At 39.3% G+C, this 18700-nt stretch overlaps 1 protein-coding gene across 1 annotated transcript in view; it reads left to right on the forward strand.

The window, feature by feature from the left end:
- PIK3R1 (phosphoinositide-3-kinase regulatory subunit 1) overlaps nucleotides 1–18700 on the forward strand; it is an 83284-nt gene that overhangs the window by 52030 nt on the left and 12554 nt on the right. Inside the window, exons 3-7 of the mRNA XM_065546351.1 lie at nucleotides 5818–5910; nucleotides 6358–6432; nucleotides 12284–12415; nucleotides 13223–13424; nucleotides 13621–13700. Of these exons, the coding sequence (XP_065402423.1) occupies nucleotides 5818–5910; nucleotides 6358–6432; nucleotides 12284–12415; nucleotides 13223–13424; nucleotides 13621–13700 (582 nt within the window). The remainder of the gene's footprint in view (nucleotides 1–5817; nucleotides 5911–6357; nucleotides 6433–12283; nucleotides 12416–13222; nucleotides 13425–13620; nucleotides 13701–18700) is intronic.

The following is an 18700-nucleotide window of genomic DNA, read 5'->3' on the forward strand; positions in this document are numbered from 1 at the left end:
CAAAAAAGAAAAACAAGTTCTTGTTTCCACCATGCTCAATATAATTTAGTACACAGTCGTTCCAACTTCATTTTTTCTTCACATTCAGTGTTCAGTGTTCAGTATTCTGAATGTGAAGAAGTCTAGTGACTCAAATATATTAGTATTGTGGTCCTTTTGGGGAAAAGTGTGATAAATTGAAAATATTTTGGTTTTGACTTCTGAGGATTTTGAGTATTATGTATATATACAAAGGCAAAATGCAAGTGTTTACCAAATATGCTTCCAGCTTACTTCCTTAGAACAGTATTGAGAAGAGTCTAAGTATGATAATTTCTGGTCTTAAAACCTGCAGTCGCAATCAGTGGATTTCCATAATCTAAACAATAATAAAGATTACATGACTAATTCTAACAATAATAACTACCTATTAGTTTGTGCTTTCTACATACTGGGCATGAGGCTTGTCATGTTTATATATATATATTATTCATTTAATCCTTATTATTGCACATAAGTATTCCCATTTTACAGATGAATAAATGGGATTCAAGTTAATTAACTCACCCAAGATTGCTGAATTCAGTACGTGGCGAAGCAAGGATTAAAACCTAAGCCTCTTTGGCTTTAAAGCTCTGCTTCTAATCACTTTTTTACTACTGATTAAACAGATGTGTCCCAAAATTAAGGAACTCGTCGCTGGATTTTTTGCTTTGTTTTTGCTTAAAGAGCACAGGCCATCATTTTTTGTAGTGTCACCCATAAAGCTTAATAAGTTTAAAGTTCAGGATGTTAATCATTACAAGCATAAAGTATGAATATGCTTAAAAGGTTTATTTAAGAAAAGAATTGGGATTAGATTTGCCCACCAGAATATACATTTTTCACTTGAAGTCCTGAGAGAGATTCAGACAGAAATAGCTTTGACTCAGTAGCAGTTAGCAGACAGACAAACATCTTGATATAATATTGATCCACACTTTGCATATACACTTTCTTTTCTTTGTATTACATTTTTAGAGGTAAGTGGCAGTTTTTCACACACTTCCAACCTGCTTCCATCAGTAATGAAATATTTGGCTTGGGCAGCCTCTGGAGTCCCAGTGTTTCAGCTTAAACTTTCCACTCGGCCCTGCCAGGCACTAACTTGAAAATATCTTTTTTTATGGAGAATGCCTCCCGAAGGTGCAGCTGTGTGCTGGTTTCATTTTGCACTTCATAACGGTGTTGGCACCACTTAATGCAAAGAATGCCACTGTCTCCCACACACCGCTGGTGCCCAAGGACTGTCGAGGCCTGTCCATGTCAGTGGTTTGGGAAGGGCTGAAGTTTGGAGAGAAGGCTCTTTTTCTATTCCGTGTGATTGGCTGTCACCAGGGCAAAGGGGGAAAACCAGAACTAGTGGAAAATGCAGCATCGGATGTGTCATCAAATATTCTTCCTGCAACCTGGAACACCTAGTTCATTGGTGTTCTGGTCAACATTGAAGGCTGAATCCTCCTTTCTTTTGAAATAATGCATGTCTTGGATTCACTACTTTTAAACATTTCTGCTGATATTTATCCTTTTCTTTCTAAGCAATACTGATTTCTCAATGAAAAATGATTCAGCTAGTGAAAAACTGGGATTGGGTTGTAGTAAAGGAATCAACAAATTTGCCCTGATTCTGAAGAGCGGAGTTGGTTCTCCAGACGTTTACACTGTGCTACAGCAAGCTTCACAACCAAAACCCATTACTTATTCAGGTATAAAAATCAAAAACTGAACTGTAGTGAGAATTTATATGTAAACTGTTGGAGGATGGTGCTCTGTTAATCTGTGTTTGTTCCATACAACCCCTCCCATATAATTGATAATATTTGCATCTTTTTGTTCTTAGTCCTATTATTTTTTGGTTCATCAAACTTTGTAACGTGGTGCTTTATCGTGGACTTTTCAAAGAACAACTTGCCAAATTTGGTGATTCCTAGCAATTGTCATTTCCTGTTGGAATTTCTTAAAATTGAATCTAATGGAAAAGTGATTCTTGACCTTGTGTATTTAGTAAAATTAAAGGCATAGTTGATTTTAGGATTGTCATAAAAATTAATATTTTGTTTTAAAATGCTTTTTAGACTTTCAATGGTAATTGATCCTATTGTTGGAAGTAGATGATATAAACTTTAAAGCTTTTTGGATAGAACTTTCACATTCCCCAAGTCTAAATATTTTAAAGAGGAAATGGATTGACTCACAGACATTTTGTCCTAAGGAATAGAAAATCTTTGAATTGCTATTTTAAAAAAACATCCTTGTAAAATTTACTATTTTCAAGCTCCAGTTGCAAAATCCTGACCAGCTATGATGATTCATACATTTGAGCGATAAAGCTTTTTTCAATATTAAAAATTCAGTGGGGAGTCACTCAATACGTTACAAAAAGAGTACTTATACTTCCTAGTACCTATGTGTATTTTTTTTTTCTTTTTAAAGCAGTCTGGTGTGCATTTTGAGAAAAGTTCCAGTGTTCTCACAGACACCTGACTTGGTGTAGCACGGTGCTTTTCAGAAACTTCATCCAACACCTGAATGAGTAATGCATAAAACATACGATGTTTTGTAGCGCAGGATACTGCAGGTAAATTAACACTTTTTGCCAAAAAAAAATTGAAAAGACAAAGGAAAGCAAGGAGGTTTTGCTTTTTAAAAAATTTTTTTCAAGCTTAATGAAGAAAGAGAGAGCTGGAAACCCTTCTGTATGAGCATTTGCCAGCCCAGCAATATAACAACTTTTGGGTGCATATTTCAATCACAATTAGATGAAATCTTTAATTATCATTTAATTTAACTTTCATATTTGCCTGCAGAAATGATTGTGTTGATAAGACTGGATTGAGACAAACCTTTATTAAGTAATTCTATTTTCAGAGCCAACATTAAAGTTTTTTTAATTAAAAAAAAAGCCTGTGTAATTTATGAGAAAAGGGGAAGAGGAATTGGCATGTTGGTTGCATGAGAGTTGCATGGATATGTATTTACTATTTGATCTTTAGCTTTTTGAGATCTGGGGTGTGCTAAGTCTTGTTAGTTTGAGAGGCCTAAGGAATGACACAATGATGGATCTTAATAACACTTTTCTACATCATTTCTCTACCTGTATATTTCCTTTCTATTATATATGCTGATAGGATGATATTTCATTGTGTTCAGTGTAGAAGGTGTTTGTGAGAGAGGATACTTTTGTGAGTTGATATTAAGGCAAAGGGAAGTGGTTTATAATTTATCAGAGGAAATGAAATGGTGTGCCCTTTCATTTTATAATACTTCTTTTAAAATTTTATAATGATTTTAATTAGACTATGAAATCTTTAAGACATTTGTATTTTAAGTGCTTTTCAGATATATTTACATTTTAACATACAGAGATTTGAGAGGTGTCATTGCTGAACTTTTTCATAGGATCACCCACATGAATTTTCTTATCAAAAGAGTATGTCCTAATGCTTATTTCTAACCCCAAACAGATTACTAGCCCATTCCTGGATGTTCTGATCCTGAAGATTTAGGATGGTACCTGGGAATCAGTATTTCTAGCACGTTCTCCAGGTGGTGCTTAGCTCTGGCAGGTGTGGGAGACACTGGAGAATGGTGAAGTTCCCACCCAGCCCTCTGCACAGTGACTGGAAAGTTAATGGCTGGTCGTTCGTGCTTTTATGAAACCTAAGATGTGTTACAGTGATGTTGCAGTAGGACAGAGTCACTCAAGAAATCGAATGGTAAACATTGCAGGGCTTTGAGTTCAAATATTGATTAGCTGTATGTTAAGATGCCTTGTCTTCAGGGATCGCTTTAGAGTGGGGTCTCTGACACAAAGCTGACTCGGGAATCTTTCATCTGCCATTGACAAAATTTGCCCTTGTGCAGGCAGATAAGACTATACTCTCTAATACCGTGGGCACTAGCCACATATGGTTGTTTCCATTTACATCAGTTAAAATAAAAAATTCAGTTCTTCAGTTGGAATGGCTGCATTTTACTCAATAGCCACCATGGCTAGGCATTGCTTTATTGGAGGGCACAGCTGTAGAACATTTCCATCATCACAGAAAGCTCTAATAGACAGTGCTGCTATAGGATTTTCCTTCATAATGTAGCTCTTTTCTTTTTATCCCGGGTAGTTGCAATGCTAAATAGAATGAGGTGGAAAGATCATGTGACAGTCTATGTACTGCACATTGCGTACTGCAGTCTGAGTGTTTTTGCAAAACAACTTAATCATACTTCATTCTCTGAGATCAAAATTTAGTAACACTACTTTGGTAGCATGAATGTGTTCTATGTTGACTTTTAGTACTTGAAATACAGGCTTAATTAAAAATTTGTTGGTCAGGTGCAGTGGCCCACACCTGTAATCCCAACTTTTTGAGAGATTGAGGTGGGCAGATTGCTTGAGTCCAGGAGTTCGAGACCAGCCTGGGTAATATGACAAAACACCATCTCTACTAAAAATATACAAAGAATTAGCTGCGAGTGGTGCTGTATACTGTAGTCGCAGCTACTCTGGAGGCTGGGGTGGGAGGATCACATGAGCCCAGGAAGTTGAGGCTGCAGCGAGCCATGATCATGCCACTACACTCTAGCCTGGGTGACGGAGCGAGACCCTGTCTCAAAAAAAAAAAAAAAAAAAAAAAAAATTTGTTTACCATAGTATATGGTTTATAATAAAGAGCTATACTGGTAAAATCTCACAGAAACAAAACTGCAAATATTTAGTCTTTCTCAGATTATATAAATTGTTCCTAGAAAAGACTGCAAGTGATGAGGCTAATAAACAGGTTGTACATATATTTTCATAATGACTTTAATTTACCTTTATTTTGCAGTTTCACAAATTTAAGATGAATATATTTAGCTCCCTCTTCTGGCATAATTTGAGAATTTTTTTGCTTACAATGGTTTTATTTTTTTGGACTGAGAATAAGGTTATCAATGTAATGTTGAAGAATGTTATTTATGAGTGTCATCCAGTTAGATTTTTTGGTATCATTACAAATGGTTAAAACGCACGGAAAAAGTTTATGAAAACACCACATTTTAAAAACTAACTGACCAAAAAATATATAAACAAAGGCTTTGACAAAGTTACACAGAAATTTAATTTGATATCAAGTGGGCAGTATTCATTCATATTGGCTTCTGGATCTGAGACTCAGCCCATACCTGGCATTTGTGAGGCTTGGGGGCAAGAATGCAAAAAAAGGGCCCAAGTAACCTGTGCCTAAATATTTTTGTTATAAATCATGTCAACATGATTTATAACAAAAAATCAATAAAATCTGTCCAATAAAATTTTATTATGTTCAATAAAATCTGTCCCGTCCTTTCTGGGCAGTTATTTCTTCCTAATAACCAGGAGGAGAGATTTGAATTCAGGTTCTTGGGCTCCTGAGAGTTCTGCCTTAGAGTGTGGTAATGCGGAGAGCTGGATCCTGGTTCATCCCCGGCTTCTCCCTGCACATCCAAACTCCCATCCATCCTGCCACTCCCCTCAACTTTGGGCCCCAGGGGTGTACCTAGACAGGGGGGTTTGCCCTGGGGAGGGTGGACCTGGGGGAAAGGCCATAAGAGGCCATTCAGCAGGAAATTCTGGGGCATTACTCTGAGCAGACTCTAGGTGAGAAGCAGTGGGCATATCACTTTGGCCTGGACAGTGCAAAAGCCCAGAGCAGGGGTTCTTCTTGCTCGGGCCTGGGTTTGCTAAGATCAGATGTAATTAAATTATTTTGTAGGTCCTTCATTGTGGTCTAATGCATTCAACTATCCAAATTAAATACAATGGTGGGATTTTGTTGTTTGCAGCTTTGACTCTCCCGGATCTTGCAGAGCAGTTTGCCCCTCCTGACGTTGCCCCACCTCTTCTTATCAAGCTCGTGGAAGCCATTGAAAAGAAAGGTAACCAGACTGCCAGAGGGCATCAGTTCACCCTTATTTCATGGCTGTTATTATTTGTCTCTTGTGCATTCATTAAGTAAATTTCCTGCTACCAGCTATGTCCAGATACTCTGCTGGACACTCAAACTGTTTAGGGCTAAGTACTGGGGAAAATGTCTTGGTCTATAATTTCTAACTCTAGATTAACATGTAGTTTCCATATGGAAACTATTAAATTCTTCATAATTTAATAAATATGATTAACTATCTTCTTAGAGGCCAGATGGTTTTGCCAAAATTATCGACATGCCAGATAAGATTAATAGTAGGAGTTGACTTCCAAGAATATTTGGTACGCATCTAGAACAGATACTGGATGGAAACGGGAATGTCTCTGGCAGCGGGCTCACAGGTTCTCCAGAGAGCTGTGTTTTGCATACATAGTCTGTGGTCTGTTTTGTGTCCTAGGTCTGGAATGTTCAACTCTATACAGAACACAGAGCTCCGGCAACCTGGCGGAATTACGACAGCTTCTTGATTGTGGTAAGTGTCACAGAGCTAGAAATACAAATGGGAAAGACAGGTCTTGGCTTTCTGTTTCAGGTAAAGCACACACAAAAAATGGAATTTAATCTATGCAATGTTCTAAATGTAAAGGGAACTCAAATCATGCACAGCTCCCCCTGCCCTGTTACGGTAACAGTGCAGACCTTTGACATTTTTCTCCTGAGTTGGGCTGCAAGTGTGTGCATGCCTCCCTTCAGGCATGTTGGCCATCATCATAGCCAGCAGGCCGTGGGTCCTGCGGAGGAGAGAAACCACCTCTTGATGTTTCTCTCGCTCTGTATATCTACCATCTTTCCTTGATCCTGAATTTGGCTACATCTATTTCATCTGAAGCAGTTAAAAAATATTTTTAAGCCTACGTCACTTAAGAAATGTCTCTTCTGACACCCTTTTTCTTTTATTACCTTTCCCTTCCATTTTCCTTTTCCCTTTCCCTTTCTTTCTGGCTTGCCTTCTTTCTTGCTTTTTCTTGTGTTGAGTACATTAAGTAACATCATGAGATTGTTATGTTCAGTGGTGTGCTGATAAACCAACTCTCTAGGAAGAAAAAGGCCCTGGTTGGTAGCGTCTGCCCATTTTTGTGGCATGAATATTCCCACCGAGGCTTATTTCTTTTTTTTTTTTTTTTTTTTTGAGACAGAGTCTCGCTCTGTCGCCCAGGCTGGAGTGCAGTGGCCGGATCTCAGCTCACTGCAAGCTGCGCCTCCCGGGTTTATGCCATTCTCCTGCCTCAGCCTCCCGAGTAGCTGGGACTACAGGCGCCCGCCACCTCGCCCGGCTAGTTTTTTTATATTTTTTAGTAGAGACAGGGTTTCACCGTGTTAGCCAGGATGGTCTCGATCTCCTGACCTCGTGATCCGCCCGTCTCGGCCTCCCAAAGTGCTGGGATTACAGGCTTGAGCCACCGCGCCCGGCCAAGGCTTATTTCAAGCTAACCAACATGTCACTGGATGTGGAATTGGGAAGAATTGAGGACAGTTTGGTTAAATGACACTAATTAATTTAGCCAAGAGGACTTTAGTACCCCACACACCCACTTCCTCCTTTGGCATAGAGAAAAAACTACACATCAATTTACTTGCCAGCATTCCAGCAAGTCATCTTCTTATATTGACTTCTAAAATCTCTCAAGATCCTTCATTCCCTCATAACACTATAAAAGAATTATATACTGCCTCACATCATTTTAACTGAACTTAGGTGTTTAAACCAAAAAGAGTGAAACCCAGTTTTGCACTCCTTCAGAGGTATAATTGTACAAAGAATGCCCACATGATAGTAAATGAGAATTTGAAGCGTGAGGCAGTTTCAAAATGAGGCAGCTTCTGAGACTTTCTAGAAAAGAGGTCTTTTTGGAGAAAAGGAGGAGACTAGACCTTTATCAGTATCAGTAAATTCTTACACTTGAAATGTTCTGACCAAATGTTTTAAAAAAATGTTTTAAAAAAATATTTAACTTCATTTTTTCTTTGTACATGGAAATCAGTTGCATGCGAATAGGGCATATCCTCTTTGCTGCTCTGCCTCCTGCACGTCCCACAGAGCAGATCATTAGAAGTTAACATGCAGAACACTCAAGGTGAAAAGGCTTGTTTTTTGGTATTTCTGACAACTTTATCAGAGTATAAGGAAACGCTGAATTTTGTCCTTAGCCAATTGAAATAAAGACACATGTTTGGGTCAGAAAATTGGTCAAATTATGAACATGTTTAGTCACAGGAAAAGTTTAGACATCAGAGCCTGATGAAGTGGAAGTTATTTGAGAAATAGTGGTTGGGTTTGTAATGTGATCAACACAGAATGATGCAGTTTAGTTGTTAAAAAAAAAAAAAAAAAAAAAAAAAAACTCTTCACACCACTCGCAAGATAGAGTCAACAACCAAGACTCACGTCAATGGTACATTTTGACCGACAGCTTTCCTTCCCCAGTGAGATCAAAACACATAGAAAAGTGGTTTCATTTGGAGTCTGTGCTAAAAAAGTGAATTTTGTGCCCCCCCACCAAATATAAATAAATATTGTCCAAACTTGGGAGTGGATCTGCCAGGTCTGTTTCCAACTCAAAGATTTTTCAATACATAAAAATATTGTATAATATCCTGGAGGAGGCTCCAAAATAGTCACTTACACCTAAAAAAAAAATTATGGCTTTTAACTAACCTTATGAATTACCAGTGTTTGAAAAGGACAGACATGGCAAACAATAGCCCACTTTTATTAGCACCTGCTAAGCTATTTCATCCACACACTAACCTTGTGATGTACATCCTAGTAACTTTAACTCACCAGAAAAGAAAGCTGACCCTCAGGTAAATAATTTCTTTCACATTTTTCAGTGGCTGAGTGGCTAATTTTTCTGACTCCAAAAGTCCTTGATTTTTTTCTCTTTTTAAATTTTGCCCTAAAATAAATTGTTTCTTTGTCTCATGCAAGTTTTAATGATTCAGATCTTCACCTGACAGTTTTTGGTTTCTTTTAACTTAACTCGGGCTTTCTTAGCCTTGGTACTATTGACATTTTACGCTGGATAATTCTTTGCTGGAAGAGTGGCAGCCTGTCCCGTGCATTGTGGGATGCTTAGCCACATCCCTAACCTCTACCCACGAGGTGCCAGCAGCATTCTCCCCCAGTTGTGACAATCAGAAATGTCTCCAGACATCTAGGGAGAGACCTGAAGAAGAGGAGACTCCATTCCAGGGGCAGGGAGGGAGGAGTGAAGGATTGGAGAGTTTACGGGGTACCTGTCGTGAGTAGACTCAGTGAAAAGTGAGGTAGGAGAGAATGCAAACTCCTCCAATCAAGACCTAAAGATTATGTAGCTCTTCAAAAGTCATCACATGACAGGTGTGAATAGCTAGTGGGAGAGCACGTTAGGCCAGTTTCAGTGCAGAAAAGGGTTCTTAGAGAGCAGAAGTCAGAGAAATAAAACAGACTTTGTCACTAACTCTAGTAGAATTTGACATAAGGTAACATTACCCAAAGACCTGCATAAGATAATTTTATTCATACACTATAGAAGTTCTTTTGATATACCTCGTGTTAGAGAAGGGCTTTGACAAATTAACTTCACTCTAAGAGCCTTCTAGTTCAGTCCACAAACATTTAACACATTGTACGTGCTAGACACTGAGGGATGCGAGAAGAGCAGGTGATAGCCACAGTCCTTGCCCTTGACATACCTTGGTCTAGTAGGGGGAAACATAATCCCATATGATGATTATACTCTTTGGGAAGTGTCTTGATAGAGGGATGGCTCATTAGCACTGCAAAAGCACAGAGGGAGACCCTGCCTGAGGGAGGGATGTGTGTATATTTATTATCTTAACATTTATATTGCATCACCAAATGTTTTATCACATATTTTAGGATAAGCAAATTCAGTAATACTAATTTTCCGGGCAAAGAGACATTAGATGAAACGCACAGGGGCAAAGTGTATGGGAGACCAGAAGCACGGCCAAGAGTGGTGACCATAGAGAATTCCTATAGCGACACACACACACGATTTTATTTGACGGTATTTAATTATGCTCACAATTGCATTACCTTCAACATAGATCCTTTAGGCAAAGACTTGCAATGGTATTGCCCCTCCCACATTTGTTAGACATGTGATAGGTCTCTGGTTAGTTGCTTGTAGGACATTTAAGTGATTTAACACTTTGTCTCTCACCTTTTAAATTTAGTAATTCTTTTCCTCAAGTTGACCTGTCCATATCCTATTCCAGTCTGACTTTTCTTAGAGCTCTGTGGTTGGGTGACTCACTTTTGGAACATCGGCCTACTTAGTGGGGCAGGTTTGGTTTATGATAACGATATGTCCAAGGAATTTTTGTAGTCTTAGGCTCAACCTCGAATGATTTGTACTATCATACTTCATTGAAGGGTATCTAGGATACTACCTTCTCCCACTCACTTATACTCAAACACTTTGCAGTAAACTTTCATACTTCCTCCTTCTCTCCTAGGCCACAGCCCAATGCAGTCAATCACTGAGTTATATGAGGTCTTGATAATATCTTGCACATTTCTAACTGCATTAGAATTCAGACCCCCATCACCTTGATTCAGAGAACTAAAACTGGTAGTTTTACTTCTAGCAGCACTCCTTTCCAATTTATTCTTAACACTGTCATTAGTAAAGCTGTTACAAATGTAGTATCTTGCCCATCAGCCCATCTTTTCTCCACTGAGTACACAAGTCCCCAGATCACTTTCCTCAAATTACCCTTCACATTGCTAGTGTACATCCTTCAGCAGCAGCCAAAGACCTCTTCTTTTCTGGAGGCCCATGGTCAGCCCTGCCCCCAGATCTTTGTTTCTAGCATCCCTTTTTTCTGCTGGGCATTGTGTCTTTTTCCAACCCAAGTGCTCAGAGTGCCATGCATAGTGAGTGCCTGGTGAGTGGTTTTGATTAGTATCACCCCCGTTATTGGATCGCTTGACCTGTTTCCCAGCTGAGGCATTTACTGGACAGGTATGCTCATTTTATTTTCTGAAATAGTCTGATGTCCACAGGTTAGATTAGTAATACTCAGCCAGAATTAGGGAGAAATATTCTAAAAATGTTGAAATTATTTTCATGGATATTGTTGAGCTTGGTTGCTAAAAGTCTGTAGTATCTTACTGTTGAATCCGCCACTCTGTTGGTGACATTTACATGAATTCTGAAATGTATCAACTCAAGTCTTAGGAAATCTGGGAATATGCATTTTTCAAATTTTCCAGTTGAGGTTTTAGGAAACATTTACTATATGACTAACCATTCCTAGTTAGAACCCTTCTCAGTCAGGGCAGAACCACCCTCAGAGGGTGTTAGGAAATGTTTGGATTCTATATTCGTTTGCTCAGGCAGTTATAACAAGTTACCACTGACTGCTTGGCTTAAAACGCAGAAACTTGGCCGGGCACAGTGGCTCACGCCTGTAATCCCTGCACTTTGGGAGGCTGAGGTGGGTGGATCATAAGGTCAGGAGTTTGAGACCAGCCTGACCAACATGGTAAAACCCCTCTCTAGTAAAAATACAAAAATTAGCCAGGCGTGGTGGTATGCACTTGTAATCCCAGCTACTTAGGAGGCTGAGGCAGGGAAAATCGCTTGAACCCGGGAGGTGGAGGTTGCAGTGAGCTGAGATCACACCAGAGACGCACTTCGGCCTGGGCGACAGAACGAGACTCCGTCTCAAAAAGCAGAAACTTACTTCTTGTGGTTCTGGAGGCTGGAAGTCTGAGATGAAGGCATGTTTGGTTTCTCCTGAGGCTTCTGTCCTTGACTTGCAGGTGGTTGCCTGCTCACAGTGTCCACAGCGTTTTTTCCTCTGTGCCTGTGCATCCCTAGTGTGTCTCTCTCTGTCCTCATTTCCCCTCCTAGAAGGATATCAATTAGATTGGATTGGAGTCCACTCTAATGGCCTCATTTTAACTTAAATGCAGTCACTTTCAGAGGCATTAGGGGTTTGGGCTTAGAAGGGTGGGATAGAGGATGGGGTAGGTAACCACTGAAGATGCAGCCCAATTCGGCCCATAACAAAAGTATTATTTTTTGTTGCCCCAAAGTCCAGAGGTCTGCTACTAGCATCATGGGCAGGGGGTCAGGCATCCCAAATGCTTGCAATTTGTCGGTCAGACCTCCACAGGAAAAACTGTTCTACCCCAAATGCCAGGATCAACCCCTACAAGAAGTACAGCTAACGAATACTTTGTGTCTTATATTTATCCTCATATTGCTTCCTTTTTTTTGTCACATGAGTCAGATGTTCAGAAAATTAGCCCAACTGATGTATTCTTTAAAATAAATGTCTGAAATATTTCTTAAAATGTTTCCTAGATACAGCCTCTGTGGACTTGGAAATGATCGATGTGCACATTTTGGCCGATGCTTTCAAACGCTATCTCCTGGACTTACCAAATCCTGTCATTCCAGCAGCCGTTTACAGTGAAATGATTTCTTTAGCTCAAGGTTTGTTTTTTCTCTTCTGAGGACCTCATTGGACTTACATGGAGATGTAGATATGCTTGTATATGTGTTGCATATATAGAGATAGTGGTTAGAAAATAGTGGTAGTAGCCACCTGTTCCTCCTCCAACAATACCATCTCAAATTTCCTCCTCTACCCAGGCATCCAAGAGAAGACCTAGATTCTCATTTGCTTGGGAAGCCCGTCTGCATGTCAGAATCAGAAATGGCTCATTGTTAACCTACTGGTCTTAACAAAGTTTGTATGTCAATGAAGGACACGGTCTTCCAAGTACTGGTGTCAGATTCAAGGAACCGGGACTAGGATCCAGTGATGGGGGATGTTCTTGTCACCTTCCCTGAGTGGCCATAACAGAATGTGTTGAGGGAAGAGGGCTCTCAGTTTTAGGAGCTAAGGTTCAGTTAAGTGCTCTGGGGACAGGAAACTGTGGTTCGTAACCTTCAAAGTTAAAACCTGTGATACTTATCTGATGCTCCTCTGAGTTAGCCAATCACACATGAAGCTGCTCAATGCTGGGTAAGTTGCTGCCAGCACACCCTAAACAGCTTGTGGTTTTTTTTTTACACACTGAGCTTCTTGCTTTTCCATTTGACCTGAGATTTCTTCTTTCTCATAATGCATTTTTTAATGAGAAGGACAAATGTACTGTGTGCTTCTCCCAACAACTTTTTAAATGACTCCTATAGCTTGAAGAAAGAACAGAGCTTTTCTAGGTGTTTATTCACCAATACCTGGAAATAGTCTCTTACTCATTTCCCTTTTATTTATTTATTTTTTTAAACTTGTAGAAGTACAAAGCTCCGAAGAATATATTCAGCTACTGAAGAAGCTTATTAGGTCGCCTAGCATACCTCATCAGTATTGGCTTACGCTTCAGTATTTGTTAAAACATTTCTTCAAGCTCTCTCAAACCTCCAGCAAAAATCTGTTGAATGCAAGAGTACTCTCTGAAATTTTCAGCCCTATGCTTTTCAGATTCTCAGCAGCCAGGTAAGTGAAAAGAGACAAACATGTATTTTGGAGTGATGAGGGTGGTCCTAAGTGGATTGGTCATGACAATGTATTCTAAATATACTACTCCAGAGATGCATGCCCAAATGCTATCACACACGTTCACTTGAGTGTATATAATGAAAATGAGTTTGCTTTTAGGGAAAAGGTTTCTAATAAACTCTCTTTCTTACAGCTCTGATAATACTGAAAACCTCATAAAAGTTATAGAAATTTTAATCTCAACTGAATGGAATGAACGACAGCCTGCACCAGGTAATGCTTTTTGAACATTTAACATTCTCTCATTGTTCCTTTTTTTAGAGCCTTAAAAAATGGTGACTGTAAACCTCCTTTGAAGTAATACAGCTTCTTATGGAATTACGATTGGTAGTAATATGTTACCTTGTGATTTAAAGAAAAAAAATAGCTGAGTGATAGTGTATATGTTAATTATTATCTGAGTTTCAACATTTGCGGATTTTAAATTAAACTTGGTTTTAGGTGAGAGTTTGGAGAGTTCCCTGTACCCTTCAACATTTATGCTTCAGGTTGTTGAAGAAATTTATGGAGTTCATTTTAGTTGTTGACATTTTTGTTTTTCTTTCTAATACTTATAAAGTAGGGGATTTATAATTGCTATATAATTTAAAGTATTTTAGAATGTGTGTTTTGGAAGTGGGTATGCTGAGAAATGCCTGTCAAAATAAACATTTTCAATAATGCGAGCAGTATGAAACCAGAGTGTTCACTGCAGCAAGTTTGAGCAAGCCAGACACTTCTTTGAAAGCAGGCTGCTGTTCAGTTAGCCATTTAACAAAGCAGGAAATGTAGACCATGTTAGCAATGCATTTAATTTAAACTGATGTATTTTTCTTCTTCTGTGGAAAGTCTAAACAACCTCATTTTGCTATATACCAGTTAAAAGTTAGCTAATCGACAGTGGTGATTTAGAATAGTGATTAGGGTCCTATACGTGAAGTTTCAGGACCAGTAAAAGGTGTTGCTTGTAGTCTTAATTTATTCCTGGAACTTAAATGAAACTCCATGAATATATTTATTATAGGTAATACATGCAGATTACCACATTTATCTCGGTATGAACAGGCATGGGGACTCAGTTTCATCATCATGCAATGGAGAGTTAAGTTGTGCTTTTTCTTAATTGGGTATTGCATAGCCAGGCTTGGTTACTTGCATCTGGATGGGGCAGCCTAAGAGAGGCCAGGGCCTAGACTCAAAAGCCACCTGCAAGGGGGTAGGATAGAGGATGGGGTAGGTAAACACTGAAGATGTGGGTATTGGGAAAGGTTTATGTGGACAGGCCCAAAATGGTACCTGTGGTACCAGAGGTGAGAGGCATCAGGTATAGTAGATAAGGCAAGCATGGGATGTTCCAAATCACAGCAAGCAGAATGTTTAACAGGGGTGCCCAGAATTCTAGGTAAACTATGTCAAAGAAGACTGTCAACAGGTAGGGCCTAGGACTTCAGTCCGGGGGTGGCCGAAAGGCTTCATCTCGTGTGAGTACACAGGTCACTGTGAATGGATTTGACAGCTCTGTGCTGGTGTTCGGAGGCTGCCTTTGGACTTAGTGGAAAAGAATGGGCATAGGGATGTGGCACGTGGCACTTAAGTTGAGGCTTATGTTAGAGACTAGGGAGAGCTGGACCCTGCTTTCAGTGAAGGGCTAGTGGGGGTAGTCCTGATCTTTTCAGTGGCCACCCCTCTAGAGAGAAGAGACACATGGAAGCCAGCGCCAGACAGGGTTTGACAGATACCCACAAATGAATTTATCACATGAAATTTTGGAAAATTTCTACTACACAAGGTATAGTAGAATCAGTGGTAGAGTTTGATTAGCCTGACTTGTGTCAACTGGTTAAATGTCTTTGTTAGTTGCATCCTAATTCCACCAAAGTAAAAATGGGTATCCGCACTATTTTCATAATGCCACCCAGAAAGCTGTTTGATGTGTCAAAGGACCCTATGTTTCTCTACTGAGCAATTGGTGCGCCTGTTTCAAAGGAGGATTAGTTCCATCAGCTCTGCTAAAGAATGACAAAGCCTTGAACATTTGCTGGATCATCCCAGTATTTATGTGGCCTCTTTAAAAAATTAAATCCAAGTAGGTTTTAAATTCTAGTTTGAGCCGTTTTCCCAGGAACTTTGTGTGATTTGTATAGGACCTTTGGAATTAAATGGCTGTTGTAGTATCTTCTCATATGTGCATACATTGTACGGCCCACTCCAGGAACAAAACATCCCCATCCAGAACATCTTTGTATTCAGGAATGGCTCCAGTGCAAATGACTAGTATGGCAACCTGGGTTGAAGAAATGATTCTTAGGCCTGGTTTAAAAAATGCAATAATTTCTTAGAGTCCTTCAGCATTGCCACAGCATGTGCTAGTACCAGACAGAACTTTGAAAGCATAGCACCTTACATCTCCAGTGAATGGCCATTTACAGTAACATTGTTGTGAACACAAATGAGTACCTGAATGATATTTAAGGGAGACAAAAGCAAGACTCTGTTATAGGGCAGATAGACAGCATTTCTAATTATTACCAGATAGACTTGAAATGACAAAGCTTATGATGTTTGAGGCAAAGTATCAGTGCAAATGAGACCAATTAGCACATAGTATCTAATTAAATGGTAGGTGGGAGTGCACAAACTCTAAGTACAAAAAGAACTTCAGAGATGCAGCTGGTGACTATCTAGGGTAATGGAGTAGACAGAAAAGGCTCATAGAAGAAATAGGGCTTGAAATGTGTCTTGAAGAATAGGTACAATTTGAATAGGCAAAGGAGAAATAGCATTTTGATGCATGGAGTTTAAAGACTTATTCAAAATAAATTACACAGTACAAAATAATGGCTTGGTATTTTACAAAAGCAGTACATATTTTAAGTGATAGTATCACAAAAGCAGCATCATTTTAGAGTTGAAAGCATTGTCCAGCTTTACCAATTTAGACATGAGGAAACCAAGACCCACAGAGAGAGAGATTTGCTGTGTGCTACCCAGCCAGTGGGGGCCCAAACCGGGTCTGCCCAGGAGCCGCCGCCTCCACTCCAGCCCGTTCTATCTGCCATGCCCTGCTGCCTGGGTTTTTGGAATCTTCATGAGCAATGAGGCTGCTTTTAGTGTCCAATCAAAAACTCCTCTGAAGTTTCCGGCATGTAATAAACTAAAAATATGTGAAATTAGCCCCCATGGGTCACACATAGTAAACAATGTCAGGGCAGTGTTAATACTTTTCAGGATAAGGCTCCAAATCACTCCATGAGCCATGCGGTGGAAAAAACAGTGGGCTTCTGACTCAAATAGATCTGGATTGGAATCTCAACTCTTTCCAGTAACTCAGCTTTTCCAAATTGTTTTCCAGACTGTGGAACTGGGTTAATGCCTCTCTCCTGGGGTTGGTATGAGATTTAATGAACTGATCATTTCTCTACTATCTATCGCATCAACTCTAGCTTTTGAGGCCTTATGGGAGCTGTCCTCATTCAGCAGGTCTGATTCCTTCAGTCCACCTATTCCTCATTAATTGTGTGAATTCTGTCAGGCCTTTTTCCTTACACCATGTTCCCAGCCAGCAGAGCTACGGCCTCTAGGAGCCTGTAGGGGCAAAAAGAGACACTCTGGGAAGTTGCCTCCCTGATGTGGGTATGTTGCTTGGAGGGAGGAAGGTGCCTTTGTATGAAGCCCTTCTCTGTATGTGGCTTGGTGAATGGAGCAGCCTAGATTTCATCACCACTCCTCCATCTTGCCTAGGTGCCTTTGCACAGTGCACAAAATATGCAACTATACGTAGCTGCCCCAAGCAGTGCCATCTACTTTATCTCCACTCAAGTAGGTCCTTCCCCTGTTTTATATGCAAGTTAAGTCGACCCATTCAGTATGTTTATGCCTTTAAGCTTTCTGTCATCTTATATTTAACTGTCTATAGTTTTTCCTATTAATCTACATAATTACATTTCTAAAGGGCAGGGATAAAGGCTTTTTCTCCTTTTGAGCTCTTCCTAGCAGATAACTAGATACAGCATAATAATTATCCAAATTTATTCTTTGATAAACTTCCAACTTTCAAAGAATAGTCACACATCAACACATCCAATGCATCCAGCAATCCTGTGAAATAAGGATTCTCCTCATTTACGGAGGGAAGCTAAGATTTGGAAAAGGTAGGGCACAGAGTAAGGTCTCTGAACTTTGTTGATAATTTGCTGTTCTATTTTGTTACTAAAAAGTCTTAAAAATATTTAAAGCCAAACGACAAGTTTTCTTGAATCATTGTGTTCTCTTTACCCAATTAATACTTAGGTAGGTAAAGTAGATTTCTGTAGGCAAACCAAGGTAAAAATAAGTCTATTTAACACAGGGTGCCTTTGAATGAAACCCATTAGAACTGTATTTACATATTTCAGATTTCATGGATATATTCAGAAATATTAATGTAGTATAATTGAAGTCTAATATTGCACCCTCAAGCCCAGAGTAGAAAATAAATGACTCTTTCTCCCCCTTGCCCTTCTACACCTGTCAAAGTTAATTTTTAACCACTGGCACATTGCAAAACATTCATCCTGAAGAGCCTGATTCATAAATCTTGTTTTAAATGCTCTGGGCTTGGTTCTCAACCCAGACTAAAGGCAAGCACTAAGGTAGAGGGAAATGACATTCAAAGAGTTTTACTTTTCTCTGATTTAATTTTTATTGGGTTTAAAATGTGGTCTGACATTAGAGGGTTGCTTCAAAGGGGAGAAATGCAACTTTGAAAAATTACATGTTTTTAGATGTGTAGAACTAAACAGGAAAGCCACACTAGGTTTTGTCAAACAATAGTTTTATTTGTGCCCTGAAAGAGAGACACAGGTATTTTGGTATGTATGTGTTTAGGAGGGGTATATAGTCAGTTTTACTTTTGTTTTCACAGTGCAGACTTCTCTTTATCTCAAGGGACAGGATCTGAGGGAGAATTGCAGAGGAGGAGTTCTTTATTCTGCTAAGCAGGGGGGATGCCTTTTCAGAAATCTGGTAGAATGTGTCAGATTTTATACATATGTAAACCTGGGCTTATTTAGATACTTAAATGGATGTTTTCCTTAGCACAACATCAATTAAGACCAGTGGATATGGAGCAAATAATTTGAATTACCCTAAAAGGCCCTCTGTTCTACACTGTCTTAAAGTTATGAAGGGAGGTATTCATTTTACCCTTAGATGGAAGATTTTGGTTAATTTTTGTTGTCTATTCTTTTTTTCAT

The sequence above is a fragment of the Macaca fascicularis genome, chromosome 6 (assembly GCF_037993035.2).
Source record: "Macaca fascicularis isolate 582-1 chromosome 6, T2T-MFA8v1.1".
In the NCBI taxonomy this organism is placed as follows: domain Eukaryota; kingdom Metazoa; phylum Chordata; class Mammalia; order Primates; family Cercopithecidae; genus Macaca; species Macaca fascicularis.